We start from the raw sequence: 17459 nt of genomic DNA on the forward strand, positions 1-17459 counted from the left end.
TCCTCACACATGCATTTTTTGTTGAAACTCTTGACAGTGGTTTACAGACCTAATGACACTTCACCCCTATGAATGTCAGCATGATTCTCCTAAGAGCAATTATATTCTCTTACATGACCATAATATAATTATCACACCTAAAAAATTAATGTGATACAATAATATTACCTAATATATGGTCCATATTCAAATTTCCTCAATTGTCCACAAAATGTCCTTATTGCCATTTATTTGGGGGGTGGGGAGAGGATCAAGGATCCAATCAGGCAGCATGCAATGTATATGTTGTCATGTGCTCAGTCTCTTTTAATCTAGAACATTCCTCCTCTTTTTTTTTTTTTTTTTTTAGCTTTCAGGACATGGACTTTTTTAAAAGGCCAAGCCAGTTGTTTTATAAAATATCCCACAAATCCCAAATCTGGATTTGTTTGTTTCTTCACGAGTAGGTGCAGATTAAACAGCTTTGGCAAGAATGCTACCTTTTTTACCATGTTCTTCCCCGCGTGTGGAGTCAGGAGGCCCACGTTTGAACTATTCTTGATGTTGCTAAATTTGATCTCTTGGTCAAGGAGGTATCTTCTAGATTTATTGTAAAGATACCTTTTCCCCTCAGTAATTCTTAAGTAATCTGTGGGGTGAGGCTTTGGGACCATGTCAATCTCTGGTTCAGTATCCACAATCTTTTACCCAATGGTTTCAGCATCAATTGATGGTCCTTGCCTGAGTCCCTGAGGATTGCAAAATCATCATTTTGTAGTTCTGGTTTTCCTTCTACACTGAAGCTGGCATCCTTCTCTACAAAAGAGCATTCCCTTTTTTAACCTTTTCTTTCCCTCCTCCTGCCCCCACCTCTCCCCTCCTGCCCTCTCCTCCATTAGTTAGTTTGGGCACTTAATATTTCACCTACCCTAGACTTGGAATCAGCCGTCTCTCCAAGGATCCCTGATTCTTTCCGGTGGAGAATCATGTTTAGAAACCAAGATCTGGGTGCTAGGTATGCTCATTGCTACTGGGGTTCACTGCTTCTAGATTTTTTCAGTGGACTGAGCTATAAAATATAATTTTTAAACAAAAATGTTTAAACTGTAATCTGACCATGAGGAAATCATCAGACAAATATAGAACATTCTCCATGTCACCTGGCCTGGATTCTTCAAAAGAGTTAATGTTGTGGAAAACAACAAGCACAACAACAGAAAGGCAGTGGACTGTTCTAGATGAAAAGAGACTAAAAAAATACGACAACCAAATGCAAGACATGAATGTCGATTAGATCCTGAATTTTAAAAATGTTAGGGGCATTTTGGAGAAATTGAAGAAATCTGAATGTGGACTGTAATGTAGATGATACTGAATTACTATTCACTTTCATAAGTGTGATAATGACACTGTAGTGATATGGGAGAATGTCTTTCTTAAGAGATACATTCCAGAACAGTTTAGGAGTAAAATGTCAAAATGTCTATAAGTTAATCTCAAATGCATCAAAACCAAAAAATTGTGTGTGCATATATGTATATATGTGTCTGTGTGTGTATATACATATGTATGTATATATATACAGACATGCTCCGCATCACATTTCGGTCAGTGATGGATCGCATATGAGAGCGTGGTCCCATAAGATTAGTACCATATGGCCTAGGTGTGCAGTAGGCTCTACCGTCTAGGTTTGTGTCAGTACACTCTGTGATGTTTGCACAGTGATGAAATTGCCTAGGGACGCGTTTCTCAGAATGTATCCCCGTCATTAAGTGATGAACGACTGTATGTGTATTCATAGAGAGGGGAGAAAGCAGATGTGGAAAACGGTGAATGGTGAAAGGTGGATGGTGTTCATTGTACTGTTCTTTCAACTTTTTTATAGGTCCGAATATTTTCACTGTAAAAAGCTATGTATGTTTGTTTGTTGGGGGGGGACGATATCCCTCCTTAGTTGGACAGTAAAGATGTATCTAGAAGTCGCTTTACAGATTTTTCTCCCTGTGACTATATTAGCAACTTGATATACTCTTAAGTGCCTTTGTTTTCAGTTTTTAGAGATTTTTTTCATTTTGTTGATTAATTTTATTTTTAAAATATATACAACTTTTATATGATTCTATAGTCAAAACTATACAAGCAGAGAGTTCTTGGATCCGATCCAGCTTCTCTGTTCTGTTTCATGCCACCCTCTGGATAACCGTTTTTATTAGTTTTCTTTATTCTTCCATGTTTCTTATCGCAAATATGCATAAATGTGTGTGTGTTTATTCATCTTCCTCTTTCTTATGCAAAAGGGAGCACACCACATATGCTATCCTGAACCTTGCTTTTTTTTGCTCAATTTTCCCGGGGCTCACTCTTTTAGCACTGCATGAAGATAGTCCTTATTCTTTTTACAGCTGCCCCTTATAGCACCTCTTTGTGTGGATGTCCTGTAGTTTGTACAGCCAGTCCCCTATTGATGGACATTTGGATTGTCTCCAATATTGTTGGAATAACTTTGGCCACATGTCATATTTGTGCTAGTGTAAATTGGGGATGAATTCCTAGAAGTGGGATTTCTGGGTCAAGGGAAAATACATCTATAATTTTTCTAGAAAGTAAATCTTTGTTGAATGAATGAGAACACTAATGAATGAACTTGATTAGGAAGGGCAGAAAGTAAAAGGCTAATATCCAAATGGAGACATAAAACAATTAGACTACATAATTCTCTTTGCGAAAGAGGCTGGTTTAAACCCTCCTGGCGATGTTATCTGTAGTCCAGCATTTTTCATTTTCTCACCCCAAGAAGGAAGAATTTCTCCTTGGTTTGTAAATGAAACATAGAATTCCAAAATCGTGAAATTTTAGAGCTGAAATAAAAAGCCACCTAGGGCAGTCTCTTGATTTTAACAGTGAGGAAACTCAGGCCCAGAAGGTGGAGGGGGCCAACAGAAAGATGAAGTAGAAAACCCAAGTTCAGTTCACTTCCATCCGATTCAATAAACAGTAAGTGAAATATCTGCTTTGGAATAAAGCAGACTTATTTTTAGCTTCTACCAAGAGTCAAATGTAAAATTGTCCCCGCAAGAGCCCCCGATATGTTACATAAGGAACACAGTGGTTCAGACCCCTAGTGCTCTCTGCAGCAATGACATCTCCTTCCACAGAAGTCGCTCAGTGTAAATGGGTTTTGTTTCACATCTTTTGTGTTATTCTAGGGCATTCAAATATAGTCATGATGATAAATTGGATCAGGTGGAAGGTTTGGCTGGGTGCGTCCTGGCAGATGATGTGGGTGGTCATGTTTGCAGAGAGTTGTCTGAAATTACATCATCGTGGCATTGGTAACATTCAGTTTTGATTTCCAGCGGGCAGCGTGGAGTGGCAAATGAGTTTAGCCTAGCCCAGCTGTGGACTTGGGCTGTGAGCCTGGGCAAGTCCCTTGTCTTCCCTGGTCCTCAGTGTGTGAAACGAGGAGTTGGACAAGTCCAAGAGGGCAGATAAATGAATGACACTGGTGCCGTTACTTCCCCCTCCTGTGCTAATTGCGGACATAACTAATTGATCACCACACGCTCTTCACTGATTCAACCCACCTCTCCCGGCAGCCACCGTCAGCCCATTGGTGATGTCACGTAGGCTCAAGCCTGTTTACCATCTTTGGCTTGGATGGTTACTTAGAGTTACCAGAAACAGAATATCCAGTTAAATTTGAATTTCAGATAAATAAAGAATAATTTTGTAGTACGAGTATGTCCCCAATATTGCTAAATATGGCAAACCTCTTACTTAGGCCATTTCTACTTCTACTGTTATTTCTTTTTTTTATATAATTGGTTTCTGTCATTTGAGAGATCCAACCTCTTTTTGGTACTTCTGATGGTACCCATTCTCCAGCGCCCAGATAAGAGTCTAGCTCGTTCTATATTGTTTAAATTCATATTATGACTTAATTTAATGGAAAGTGATAGAGATTTTAGATTTTCATTTCTGAGGCCCATATGTTCTTGTAAGACTCCTTAATGAAGCTGCAGTCCTGGGTTTCCCAGACCTCATCATTTGCACATCACTTTCTTGATTTTGCCAAATCTGTATACCACCTGTATTAACTTATTTAGTATTTGCATTTAAATTGACTCATCTTTTTATTTAAATACCATGAATGGAAAATCATTATCATCTACTAAGAAGATAGTGTAAAAGTAAGTAAAGAGAAAACATACCTGTTCAGACATAAAATGCGAATCTGGGGCTCACCTAAGATCATTGAGTGTGCCACTGGCAGTGCGTGTGAGACACACACTGACTAATGCAAAGTCCCTGTCGGTTTGGGAGTCCCCTCCGCGACCTTGGTAGATGATCTTTAAGTATCTCCTTGAACTTCCAGGGATGGGGAACTCAGTACTTTGCAAGGTTTTGATTCACTCTTGAATACCTTATTGTTAAATATTCTTCTTTAAATGATCCACGTCAGCCTCCCTAAAATAGACATACATTGACCCTAGTTTTCCCTCGGGGACCCAAACGATGTTTGCTTCCTTTGCATTCATTCATGCATTCGTTTATTCAGCAGTTATTTGAGTGCTTCTTATGTGACAGCTTGAGTGCTTATTGTCTCACAGAGTCTTATTGAGGGAAGGAAGGATGCAATTACAACACAGTGTGATAAGTTCTGGTGGGGGGGCAGGTGCCCTTGGCCTAGACTGGAGGTAGGGGGAGCTGTTGGGGAAGGCTTCTTCGTGGAGGAATGCGAGAGTGTGCTTTGGGAAATAGGAGGCTGGAAAGAGAGGTGAGAAAGGAGGCTAGAGTGGTAGGAAAGGTGAGGGGCGAGCAGACCAGGCGGGTGTTGTAACCCTCGCCTCCCAATAACACAAGGGCTTACTTCCTGTAAAACACGTTCACGTCCGAGTTCTTGTTTTTTTAAGACCCCTGGAGAGTTAGTCTGGACAGGACTTACTCACGCCATTTCACAGGTGAGGAAACCGAGGCCTAATAGATTGCTGGTAGATGTGCGGCTGATCCGTGGAGGAGCTGGGTCTCTGTGTCCCATACCACATATCCATGCTCATTTCCTTGTGCCCCCAGGCCCAGCCCCACTGATCCAGGATGACCTCCTCTGCCCCATCGAAGGAAACTTCACATTCTTGGAAAGCACCTTTGAATCTTTTAGCTTGATTCAACTTACTTAATTTTCCCAGGACTGACCCTGAAGCAGATCTCAGAGGTCCGGAGTCCAGTGTCCTGCTGTTCCCTTCCTTGGTTATGGGAGGCGTGGCTCATAAGAGTGAACTGGACCTAAGATGACCCCTTCTTTTGGAGCCCTGATGTCCCTGAGATCCAGCCTTCCCAGAGCGAGGGGAGGAAACAGTGCTGGGGGAACTGAGGGGCAGCAGGGAAGGCTCCCTGGAGGAGGTGGCTATGAGCGGGCCTGGACAGATGAATAGGAGCTGGCCCTGAAGCGATGGGAGGATCCAGCAGACAGAAATGCTGCGTCCTCTTCCACTGCAAGCATCAAGCTGGGCCCCAGCACACCTTTCCCCCCATAGATGTGATTTCAACCTATCAACTAATTAGAGGTGCTAACTTGACATGAGGAGACATGATTTTTGCAGTGTGGTAATTAAAAGGCAGTTGGCTTCACAGCTCTGATCACACGAGAGCGCTTCTTACCCCTAAAGACATCAGCTGAAAGCAAAGTGCAAAGGAACTGAGGAAACCAGAGCCTTCGAATGTAGTTTGTTAATTTCCTGCATTTGTCACCTGCACAGCTGTGAGGGGAAAATGGAACATTTTACCAGAAGTTTAAGAGAAAATTAAAGACATACATTCTAATTGTACACAATTAGACAAGCAATGTAACCATTATTATTTTTTTTAATTAACAAGCCATTCTAAAATCACTAGGTTAGGATTTAGAAGGCCTGGCTTAGAATGCTGTCTCTGCCTGGTGGCAGCAAACCCTTTCACTCGCTGAGGCTTCTCATCTGTAAAATGGGTATATACTTCTCCACTCTGCCTTCCTCGAGGTTGAGGTATTATTGAGAGAAAGGGCTTTGTAAGTTAAAAGGCCTTGCATAATTACAAGAAACACCATCCAATTCTCGTAGCTTCTAAGTCTAGAAATTGTGATCTAACGTTAGCAATCATTACGTGGGCGCGCGTGCTATTCTGGTCCTCACAACAGCCTGCGACGGGGGCTATGTCCCCCGGTTTGCAGAGAAGAAGGCAGATCCCAAAAGGTGAAGTAATGTTGCCAAAGTTGCAGAGTGAGTAACGGAGCTGGCATTCGGACCCAGCCCACCCGAGCCGAAACCCTGAATCCTCACCCTTACGGATGACACTGCTTGCTCAGCACGCGCTTGGTTTTACTGTTTGTTTATTTACTCCCATTTTTGACTTAAAAAAAAAGAAAAAAGGATTTGAGGAAGTAATAGTTGTTTTCCAACCTTCTTTACATGAAATAATGATGGAAATGCTGAAGAGGCAGTGAAGAAGGAAATAAAAATCACAGAATGCCACAGAGCAAAAAATTGTATCTTAAAGAGCAAAAAATTAAATTACTTTACAATTTAATGTCTACAACTAAATAAAAACTATTTCTTAAACTGGGTGATAGGCAGTTGGACATTGGTTTTGTTATTACTCAAACTGAACATGCATATTTCATACACTCATAGAGGTAGTTCATATTTCATATAAAAGTTTAAAAAGAAAAATGTGAAGAATTTTCTCTTGAATAAAAAATCAAATGTACATCTGGGTTTTGTTTCGTATAATTGAATTGAACCATGTTAGGGAATCAAAAGCGTGATAAGCCACTGAGTCAGCATTATTGTTTTTTCTTTTAAGCAAATCTTATTTTTTCTTCTCCCTTCTTTTCTTTTTTTTTTTTTTTTTGTGAGGAGATCATCCCTGAGCTAACATCTGTTGCCAGTCCTCCTCTCTTTGCTGAGGAAGACCGGCCCTGAGCTGACATCCGTGCCCATCCTCCTCTATTTTATATGAGGGACGCCGCCACAGCACAGCTTGATGAGTGGCACGTAGGTCCACGCCCGGGATCCAGACCCCGGGCCGCTGAAGTGGAGCGCACAGACCTAACCACTAGGCAACTGGGCTGGCCCTTCTTTTTTTTTTTTTTTTTTTTTTAAGATTTTATTTATTTTATTTTTTCCCCCCAAAGCCCCAGTGGATAGTTGTGTGTCGTAGCTGCACATCCTTCTAGTTGCTGTATGTGGGACTCGGCCTCAGGATGAACGGAGAAGTGGTGCCTCGATGCGCACCCGGGATCCGAACCCGGGCTGCCTGGGCTGGCCCTTCTTCTCCATTCTTGTAAACTGCCCCAGTTGCTTTCTCGTCTTGCATCAGGTGCCTCCCTAAGAAGCAGCCTTGTATCCTGGAGAGAGAGCTGCATTCCAAGAGCAAAAGTCCCAAGTTCAAGCCCTCGCCTGGCCACTTGCTAACGTGTGGCTTTGAGCAAGTCCCTTAACCTCTCTGAGCTTCAGTTTCCGCGTCTATAAAATGAGAGCAGTAAAGTCTGCTCGACCTATATCGTGGGTTTCTGTAAAGATCACAGTTACACTAACGCAGTACATGTGTCTTGGAAATTAATGGCAGAGGAGCAGCACGGCAGTCTGTGGAATGAGCAAGGGCTTGTGAAGCTAGTCTCCCTGCTCTTCCTGCTGCTTGCTGTGTGACCCAGTGCACGCACTTAACCTGTCTGAGCCTCAGTCTCCTCATCTGAAAAATGCAGAGCACAGGTGTCTCCATCATAGGGCTGTTTTGCACTAAATGAGAAAATGAATGCTAAGCTCTTCATGCAGTGCTTGCCCCATGGTAGATGCTCATTATGGAATAACTTCAAGGAGTCAAAATATCAAATCCCAGCTTTGCCCTTTACCAGCTACAGGGCCTGAGGCACATCCCTGTACCTCCCTGAGCCTCAGTTTCTCCCTGAGGAACAAAGACAGTAATGCCTCCTCGACCTCCCTCACAAATTGTTTGGAGTTCTCATAGGAATGTGGCCGTGGAAGTGGGTGGTCCAGCTGAACTGCTGTGCACCTCTGAGTGATTAAAACTAAAACTCATCAAAAGGAAGGAGAAATTACTGTTTCCCAAGTGGGTCCAGCCCAAGCTCTCTCTGACTAGAGAGGTTTCCAACCTCAGAGCCAGTCTGCGCCTGAGGGAGTGGGGCTTCCAGAACGCACCCAAACGCCAGGCATTCATTTTCCCTCATTAACTGGAGAAGCGCTTTGCAGCCGCTCCGCATCACATTAATCTCACGGGCATCTATGTTGGGGCACTTTGTGTCCAAACAGTTTCTCTCCAGGGCTCGGGCACAGCGGCGACCTGGCGCAGACCTGCGGTGGACCCCGGTTCCCAACGCACACAGCCCGGCGCCTTTGTATACATCCTGGCACTGGCCACAAACAGCGTTTTGTCAGAAGCTTCCTGAGAAAGTTCTGTTCCATTCATCTCGGCTGAAAGAAACCCTAGATGACAAATACCTCCCTCATTTAATTACAGAAACAGTCGGCAAACCCATGGAAAAAGATTAAACCAGCAGAGAAAAGAGCAAGCCTCGATCATTTTCTCCCCTCCTCGCATCTGGCCCGCTTTTCTCACCTAGGACTTAGCAACCAGGGCCGCTCTTGGTTATACTTTCCATCTGAAAAATAGTTTATTTCTGCAGAAAAGTTAAACTCAGGGGCCCCAAACCAGGTAAAGAATGAACTGCATTTCAGCAAGAATTCATTAGTGTTGGAATTTAATCAAGATCCTCAAATTGGGAGGTGTGTTTACGTTTCTCATCTAGGCTTACAGCATCTGCAGAGAGAAGCGAGACAGTGGCAGTTACCTAGATCAATCAGATCAATGAAACACACTCACACAAAACTAACAAACTCCTTAACCATTTCTCTCAACTGTTGGAGAGAGAAGCATAGAACTGAGTGGTTGCAAGGAACCTTTGGAATCTTTGGTTCAATTCATCATTTTCAGAGAGGAGAAAAACAGACACCTAGAAGAAATGAAGCGCATGTGGGCACTTAATGTTACAGTGACTCACAATTCAGTATGCAGACCCTAAACTCATGACCTGTTTCATGGCAGGCGGGAGCTTCCCACCCGGAGAGAGATGCTGATGGCCCTCTTCCCATCCCACTCAGCTGGTTAAGGGTGTGTCCCCCAGAATCTCCCAGGACCAGCCATGCCCAGCATGGAAGCTTGCTGTTGGAGAGACTCTGGAAGCCTTGGCATAAGCAGGCTCCTCCCTGTGCTGTGGGGTCTCAGAAGGAACAAGCCCTGGATCATTGCCCCACCTTACCTGGGATGGATGGTTCAGAGCTGGTGGAGGAAAGAGAACCGGAGACGAAGTTGAGAGACCAGCTCCACATTTCCAGCACTGACTTTGTGCCACTGTGTCCCCCTGCTGGGCCGTCGTTTCTTCAACTGTGAAACAGATGGTAATTCCTATCTCAGAGAACCACGGGGCTCTACGACTCACTGAAATTCTGGATGTTTGGAAGTATCATTGACCATAAACTAGATGGAGCTGGATTGATAAAATGCTACTAAGCTTTGCCTCCTGGCACTTCAGACCTTGCCTCATAAGATCACAATTGTCCTGAAAAATGATAGGCAGACTTTCCCCTCTCTCCCCACAATCTGAGTTAGAGACTCAGGGCTTTCCCGTCAGAAAACTGGACAGCTACACCTCTACTCACAGTTGCTGATCTTTGAAGCAACCAGGATGCTTTTTTCTCTTCATTCTCACCTGTCTTTCTAAATTCAGAGCTATAAATTCCTAGAAAAAGCTGGATAGGAAGAGGACAGGAGGACACGAGGAGTGCATTGCATTCTGGGAAGCAGAAACGTTCCAAGTAAAGTTTTATGGGCAAGAAGGAAAATCCCTGGCAGCAGTGCATGATGGGAATTTAGTGTCCTGTGTTGATCTGGAGTGTCAGAAAGTCAGGCACTAAGGGTAAAGATGTCACCTCATTAATGTAGAACAGTATAAGGTGAGAGTCTACTAGACACCAAAAACTGTGCTCAAACACTTTTTTTCTAGTTTTCTGAGAAAAATACTCAATTATAATGTAAACAGACAGAAAACAGGGCCAAGCTCAATCTGCACGTTGTGTCTTTTGATAAGCCGTGTCTGAAAAGACTTGCCTTGCTTTTGAGGATGAGTATGTTGGAAACACCTAATATCAAGCCTTTGAAAAAGTACTGCCAAAATAATCAAAGGTGCACAATACCCAGAAGAAGTGGAGGAAGAGTCCGCCTCTGAAAAGGACCTATTGCAGGATAGAGAAGAAAACTGTGGAAGGACGTTAGGCATCCTCAATCATATGCAGAAAAAACATGGTCTCCGTGAAATAGTCTGAGATAAGAGGATGGGATGAAAAGGGATGTGATCATAAAAAATTCCTAGGAAACTGAAAATGTCAGTAATGTAGTAAAACTATGTTAGAGGCAATAAAGCTCAAAATGAGGCTGTTGAAAAGCAAATCAGCAAACTCACAGAATAAGGAACCCGAGTGGGTAACTTGTTTATGTATAGCTACTCAACCACATTGCAGTCAAGCGCTGCCACCTTATCCCCAAAAGGTTAACAAAAAGTAGAAAGTCAGATAATACCAAATATTGGCCAGGATGTGAAGAAATGAGAACCCCTGTGCCCTGCTGCTGGGACCGTGGGTGATCCAGCCACTTTACCAGAGATGAGTGAAACTGAATATGCACGTCCCATATAATAAAAGGGAGAGAATGAAATCACATGCTCTTGTGGAATGCGGAGGACAAGGGCCAAGAGTTGAAATCATGGAAGAAAATACGACAGATGTAGAATTGGAGAATGAAAAGACAACACATAGAAAATCAGGTATTCCAGAGGAGAGACAAGAATATATATGAATATAATAAATATAATGTTATATATATAATACTGTAGAATTATACAGTGTGTGTAGGTGCTACACCCAGATCTATCTTGGCAAATTTTTTGAATTCTAAGAATAAAGAAAAAAGATTCTTCAGGCATCCAGGCAGAGTAAACCAGTCACCTACAAATGAACAACCACCAAAGTAGCCCCAGATTCTCCTCTGCATTGCCTGATAGTTTCCAGGGGGAAAGTGGTAGCCCGGGAATTTTATACCCAGCTGAATTCTACCGTGTGTCGCGGCAGCAGAGGGTCATCCTCAGCAAGTGTTCAACCACTCGCCCTTCTTCAGAATATTAAAAGCTACTCCAGCAGGTTGAGACAAGAAACAAAATGAATATATCCAGAATGGAGAAGAGTGGATATGTAGTCTGAGCACCAAAGAGAAAGGAAGCATTAAAAAAGAATAAGACTGCCAGCAACATGATAAATGCAAGACCAAGTATTTATTATAGCAACGAGCACATATGTTTTAAAATCCGTTTGTGTGCTCTTTTCAAGAAATGTACTTAAAGACAGTCTTAACAGAATACAAATAAAAGGAGGATCAGAGCTGTGGCAGGCAATTGCAAGCAAAAATAAAGTACAAGTTTCAATATATATATATATATTTTTTTTTTGGGAGGAAGATTGGCCCTGAGCTAACATCTGCCAATCCTCCTCTTTTTTTTTTTTTTTTGCTGAGGAAGACTGGCCCTGGGCTAACATCCGTGCCCGTCTTCCTCCACTTTATATGGGACGCCGCCACAGCATGGCTTGACAAGCGGTGTGTCGGTGCGCGCCCAGGGTCTGAACCAGTGAACCCTGGGCCACCGCAGCGGAGTGCGCGCACTTAACCGCTTGTGCCACCGGGCCGGCCCCACTAGTTTCAATATTAATATCAAGCAAGATATAGAACAAAAAGCAATAAAATGACAGGGGTTTATTTTACCTTGATAAATATTTTAATCGTCAGTTCACTCAATGATTATCTATTAACTGCCTGCTATTTGCACTAGGCAAAGGATACATTACTGAAACAAGGTATACTTTGCTGAAATTGTGTACACTAGGTATACATTGCTGAAAAAGAAAGATATAATTTTAATGCACATTTATGCTCAAAACAACATAAAATCAAAGCATATCAAGCAAAAGCTGTTGAAATACATGGAGAAATTGTCAGAGATGATAGAGAAAAGTTTAACAAACCTCTCAGTCTTTGATAGATCAAGTAAACAGAAATACAAAGCACGGATAAGAACATAGTTTGGGTCCATCTCTTAGGCATAAGAAGTCTAATAAAGAATTTTCTAGTTTGTAACTTGAGACTGCATCCTCGTTTCCAGCCACGATGGAACTTTTACAAAAATTGACTGTATTATAGGCCACAAAGAAAATCTCCATAAATTCCAAAAGCAGATACCGTACACACCAAATTCTCAAAACAATGCAGTAAAACTAGAAATGATAAAACTATAAAATAAATTTAAGAGTACTCTCTGAAATAAATTTTTGGTCAGGGATTAACTCTGAGCTTCAACCACAGTCTGTTTAGAATGAACTTTGTTTTGGGAATAAGGCAGGAGAGCCCAGAAGGTTGGGTCTTCCACTTAGGGTCCTAATGCAGCGGGCCTGGTGTTTGCAGATGCTGAGTGACTGTGCTGGGGACCTGGCGAGCCCATAGGAGGCCAGTGGGCAGTCGTCAAGGGGAGAAAGAGCAGTGGTGTTGGAGCGCTTTAGACCTGGATTCAAATCTTGTCTCTAATTCCTATTGACTATGGTGGGTATCTCGATATCTCCCCATTTCTGGGCCTTGGTCTGCTTCTTCAAAACTAGGGGTGTTGAGCTGTATTAGTGGTTCTCAACCCTCACTGGGCATTATACTCACCTGGAAAGTTTTTAAATAATACTGATGCCTGGGCTCTATGCCCAGAGATTCTGATTCAGTTGGTTTGGAGCAGGACCTAGTGAACAATATTTTTAAAAATCTCCCCAAGTGATTCCAGGGTGCACCCAGGATAGAGAACCCCAGAGCTAGATGCTTTCTCAGGTTCCTCCAGTTCTGAAGTTCAGCAGGGCCACGAGGCACCTGCAGTCCTTGCCCATGGAAGAAAGTTTTAGGAGGCTAAAGCCGGAGGAACAGTGATGCAGTGCAGTCTAATCAAAGTGTGTATTATCACAAATGATACAGGAAATGTCAGTGCCAGTTAATATTTTGCACCCAACATGATTTAGCCCCAGGGCATATATTGTACTCCGAGCCCATTGTAAACACAATGGGTCATTTATTCACTGAACAGTGACCACCGTAATTACCTACTGGGCAAACACGTGAGGTCGTTCGAGCAACAATTAATTGTGGACCTGGAACTAATGGGACAATAATGGCAAAGTATCAACCAGAGTGTGATTCAGAAATCACATCAGAAAACCAATATTTTCCAAATTGTATTAGATAAGCATTTGGGGGGATGTGACGGCACATGTACCATCCCAGGTCCTGAAATAGTTGTTCCCAATTTTTCTAATAGCTCCTTCTTACATCAGTGACTATAGGAGGCTTGAAGTGTTGCTTTAATCTTGAGAGAAGAATCACAGACAAGGTTTGAGGGGACCGTGGGGAGCCTCTATTTCTTGCACTCTCTATGGGACTTAAATATCACCTGCAGGCAGGGGCGCTGACCCTGTGTGGGTTGTAGGATCCTCTTTGTGGATCTGATGGAAGCCATGGATCCTCTTTTCAGAAAAATGTACGTGTCTATATGCACAGATACACCCACACAAGCCTTTTCATGGACTTTTCGGAGAGTTCACAGACACCTTGAAGCCCCTCTGTGTTCTCACTAGGTCACGGTCCAGCCTCTGTTTGCATACCTCCAGACACAGGGATCTCACTGCTTCCAGCTCAAGCCTTCCCTTGCTGGACAACTCTGAATGCGTGTTCCTCAGTGTATCCAGCTGAGGCTTTGCTCTCTGTAGGTTCTTCCCATTGGTCTTTATTCTACCCAGAATTTTTTTAACAGCCATTCTACCATTGACCTTTACCATTCTTGGGATGATGTCCCTATCTCTGTGGGGATCTTAGAAATTGGTTCCTATAGGTGCTTTCTAGCTCCGGGTGACAGCTGATGGGCTATTGTGTGTTCAGCTACAACAGATGGGATCTATTGAGGTTGCTCAGTGGACGCAGGCTGTCTACCTGCTGAGCCAGACCAGGAAAAGGGACAAGATCGCCACTGCCCAGCTCTCCCGATGTCTTGGGGGAAAGAAAGAGTGTTTCCTCAGGTGGCAGGAGAGGCAGTAGAGCATCCTCAGCTGGGGCCTGTGGGTACCAGAATGTTCCTTCCCTGGGTGCTGAGACTGGACTCTGGGATATGTTAGATCTACAGCTATGGGGACAGCAAGGGTTTGGGGAGAAAGCTGATAGCAGCAAAGAGTGAGCTGGCTTCAGCCATACCCTCTCTGGATCAAAGATTCAAATGAAACAAAGAAAGAGGGCAAGAAAGAACGAAGGGAGGGAGGGGAGGAGGGAGGAAGGAAGGAAGAGAGGAACGGAGGGAAGGAGGGAGGAAGGAAGGAAGAGAGAAACGGAGGGGAGGAGGAAGGAAGGAAGAGAGGAACGGAGGGGAGGAGGGAGGGAGGAAGGAAGGAAGAGAGAAACGGAGGGGAGGAGGAAGGAAGGAAGAGAGGAACGGGGGAGGAGGGAGGGAGGAAGAGAGGAACGGAGGGGGAGGAGGAAGGAAGGAAGAGAGGAACGGGGGAGGAGGAAGGAAGGAAGAGAGGAACGGAGGGGAGGAGGGAGGAAGGAAGGAAGAGAGAAACGGAGGGGAGGAGGGAGGAAGGAAGAGAGGAACGGAGGGGAGGAGGAAGGAGGGAAGAGAGGAACGGAGGGGAAGAGGGAGGAGGGAAGAGAGGAACGGAGGGGAGGAGGGAGGAAGGAAGGAAGAGAGGAAAAGAGGGAAGGAGGGAGGAAGGAAGGAAGAGAGGAAAAGAGGGAAGGAGGGAGGAAGGAAGAGAGGAATGGAGGGGAGGAGGGAGGGGGGAAGGAAGAAAGGAACCCAGGGGAGGAGAGAGGAAGGAAGGAAGAGAGGAACAGAGGGGAGGAGGGAGGAAGGAAGAGAGGAATGGAGGGGAGGAGGAAGGAAGGAAGAGAGGAATGGAGGAGAGGAGGGAGGGAGGAAGGAAGAGAGGAAAAGAGGGGAGGAGGGAGGAAGGAAGAGAGGAACGGAGGGGAGGAGAGAGGGGGGAAGGAAGAAAGGAATGGAGGGAAGGAGGGAGGGGGAATGACAGACAAACTAGAGAAAACCATGGAGGAATTCTTTTATAACCTCAGAGTGAGAAGAGCCTTTCTAAATAGGACACAAAACCTTGAAAACATAAAAGAAAAAAATTGATAAATTCAACCACATTAAAAAAAAACTTCTGTATGGCAAAATACACTATAGAAACATCAAAAGAAAAAGTACAAACTAGGGGAAAAATAAGCAACTTATATTAAAAAGGGCTAATTTCCTTAATATCAAAGATCACTTCTACCAACTGAAAAGAAAAAGACTAAGAATCAAATGGGAAAACAGACAAAGCATGTGAACAGTTTCCAGAAAGAAACTGCAAATTGGTCTTAAACCTAGGAGGAGATACTCAACCTCGCTTATAATAAGGTAAATGCAAATTAGAACTACGGGATACCATTTTCCCACCATCACACTGCAAAGATCAAACAGTCTGCTAACCGCTGTCTGTGGATGAGGCTGAGAGGAGGGTAGAGCAGAGATCAGAGGGATGTTATGGAAGAGGTGACATTTAAGCTGGCCTTGTAGACAGATAATTAACATTCAATTTAGCGACTTACTGGCACTTAAAAGAAGAAGAAGAAATAATAAAGGGAAGGATGGACAGATTTGACTACTGAGTGTAAATTAAAATACATACACGCACAAAATATAAGAGCAAACAATCTGGGCTGTCCGCGGCAGCTGTAACAGCCTGAGTTTGAACGCTGTCCATACAAGTCATCATTAAACGTAATACGAGAAGTGTCAGAATACCACTCAAAAAATAAACAAAAGACATGAAAAAGCAATTTCCAAAGTGGGACAGACTACTAGTTAACAATCACATGGGAAAAGGTTCAACATTATGCATAACCATTGAATGCTATGATTCCAGTTTTTCAGTGATAAATCATTATAAAATTAGATAGAAAAATGTTTTATTTCCCTCTGTGGAGAAAAATGTGGCGAACTTGGCCCTCTAATTACACCTGGCTAGTGGGTGTGTGAATTGATACAATCCTTTTTGGAAATAGTTATCAAGTCTTTAAAAGCTCACATCCTTTATCTGGGAAATTTTATATCACAGACTCTATCCTACAGAAATAGCCTGAAATATAGAAAAAAAAAATGCTATGCACAAAGATGCTTGTAGAATAATATGACAACAATGACAAATTAGAAACAATTGAAATGCCCCCAAATTAGAGATAATTCAGTAAATTATGGTATGTTCATATGCTGGAATATTATGTGGCTATTAAAATGTTTACAAGGAATTTTTAACAGGATGGTTAAACGCTGGTAGGATAATGTTAAGTGGCCGAAGGAACAGTTCAGTTGTGTATATAGAATGATCTCAAGAATCTTTTTTAAAAAAATTGCTGTGCATAGAAAAAGAAGCAGAAGGAAATAGAATACAACATTAATAGTGGTTCTTTGGGGAGGGGTAAATTATTGGCCCATTTTTTTCTGATTTTTCCTTCTTTTGCATTTTTTAAAACCTTCTCTTCAATTATAATATATTACTTTTACAATAAAAAGGCTTAAAAGATATCTCGCCCTGTGTGTTTGGGCCCCATGTCAGAACTAAAGTTCTCTCTTCCCTTCGGAAAGATCCAGGGCTCCCAGCTGTGAGGCCCACCAGTAAAAGTGTTGTCTCTCTTGTGTTTTTCAGCTTTCGTTTGCTGCGACCACACCTGTTCTAGCTGATAAGAAAAAATACCCTTACTTCTTTCGGACTGTGCCATCGGATAACGCGGTGAATCCGGCCATCCTGAAGTTGCTGAAGCACTACCAGTGGAAGCGGGTGGGCACGCTGACGCAAGACGTGCAGAGGTTCTCCGAGGTATGTCTGCTGAGAGCGCACGGCCTCACCTGCCTGTGGGCTGCTGGCAGCCGGAGGCAAGGGGCTATGTGGCTTAATCAGGGCTGGGCAACGTCACAGGGCTTTTAAGCACACTTCTGCTAGCAGGAGCAAAGCTGTTTTATAATTGACAAGCAAGGGCTGGTGGCCGAGGAATTTGCGCGTGGGACAGGTGAGACCTCCATCATAGGTGGCTCAGGAGGGAAACCCTCCCGTGTGGCTTATTCCCTCACTGCCCCTGTAGGTTTGTTGTCCTTGTCACTGAGGCTGTGGTGACCATCTAAAATCACGATGTGCGGCCAACGGCATTTGTGCTGTGAGGAGAGTTTTGGGAGGAGCTGGCTCAGAATGAAGACATCAGTGTCACCGTGGATGGAGTGGTTTGTTTGTTTGGTTTAATGGCTTACAAACATCATCATACATGGTGAT

The 17459-nt window shown here is 43.4% G+C and overlaps 1 protein-coding gene across 1 annotated transcript in view; it reads left to right on the plus strand.

Annotated features, from left to right (window-relative positions):
• Positions 1 to 17459, plus strand: part of GABBR2 (gamma-aminobutyric acid type B receptor subunit 2) — a 351811-nt gene that overhangs the window by 126594 nt on the left and 207758 nt on the right. Inside the window, exon 3 of the mRNA XM_087419415.1 lies at positions 16842 to 17012. Coding sequence (XP_087275541.1) covers positions 16842 to 17012 — 171 coding nt within the window. The remainder of the gene's footprint in view (positions 1 to 16841; positions 17013 to 17459) is intronic.

This window comes from Ceratotherium simum, chromosome 29, assembly GCF_057802395.1.
Source record: "Ceratotherium simum simum isolate JZ-2026a chromosome 29, ASM5780239v1, whole genome shotgun sequence".
In the NCBI taxonomy this organism is placed as follows: Eukaryota; Metazoa; Chordata; class Mammalia; order Perissodactyla; family Rhinocerotidae; genus Ceratotherium; species Ceratotherium simum.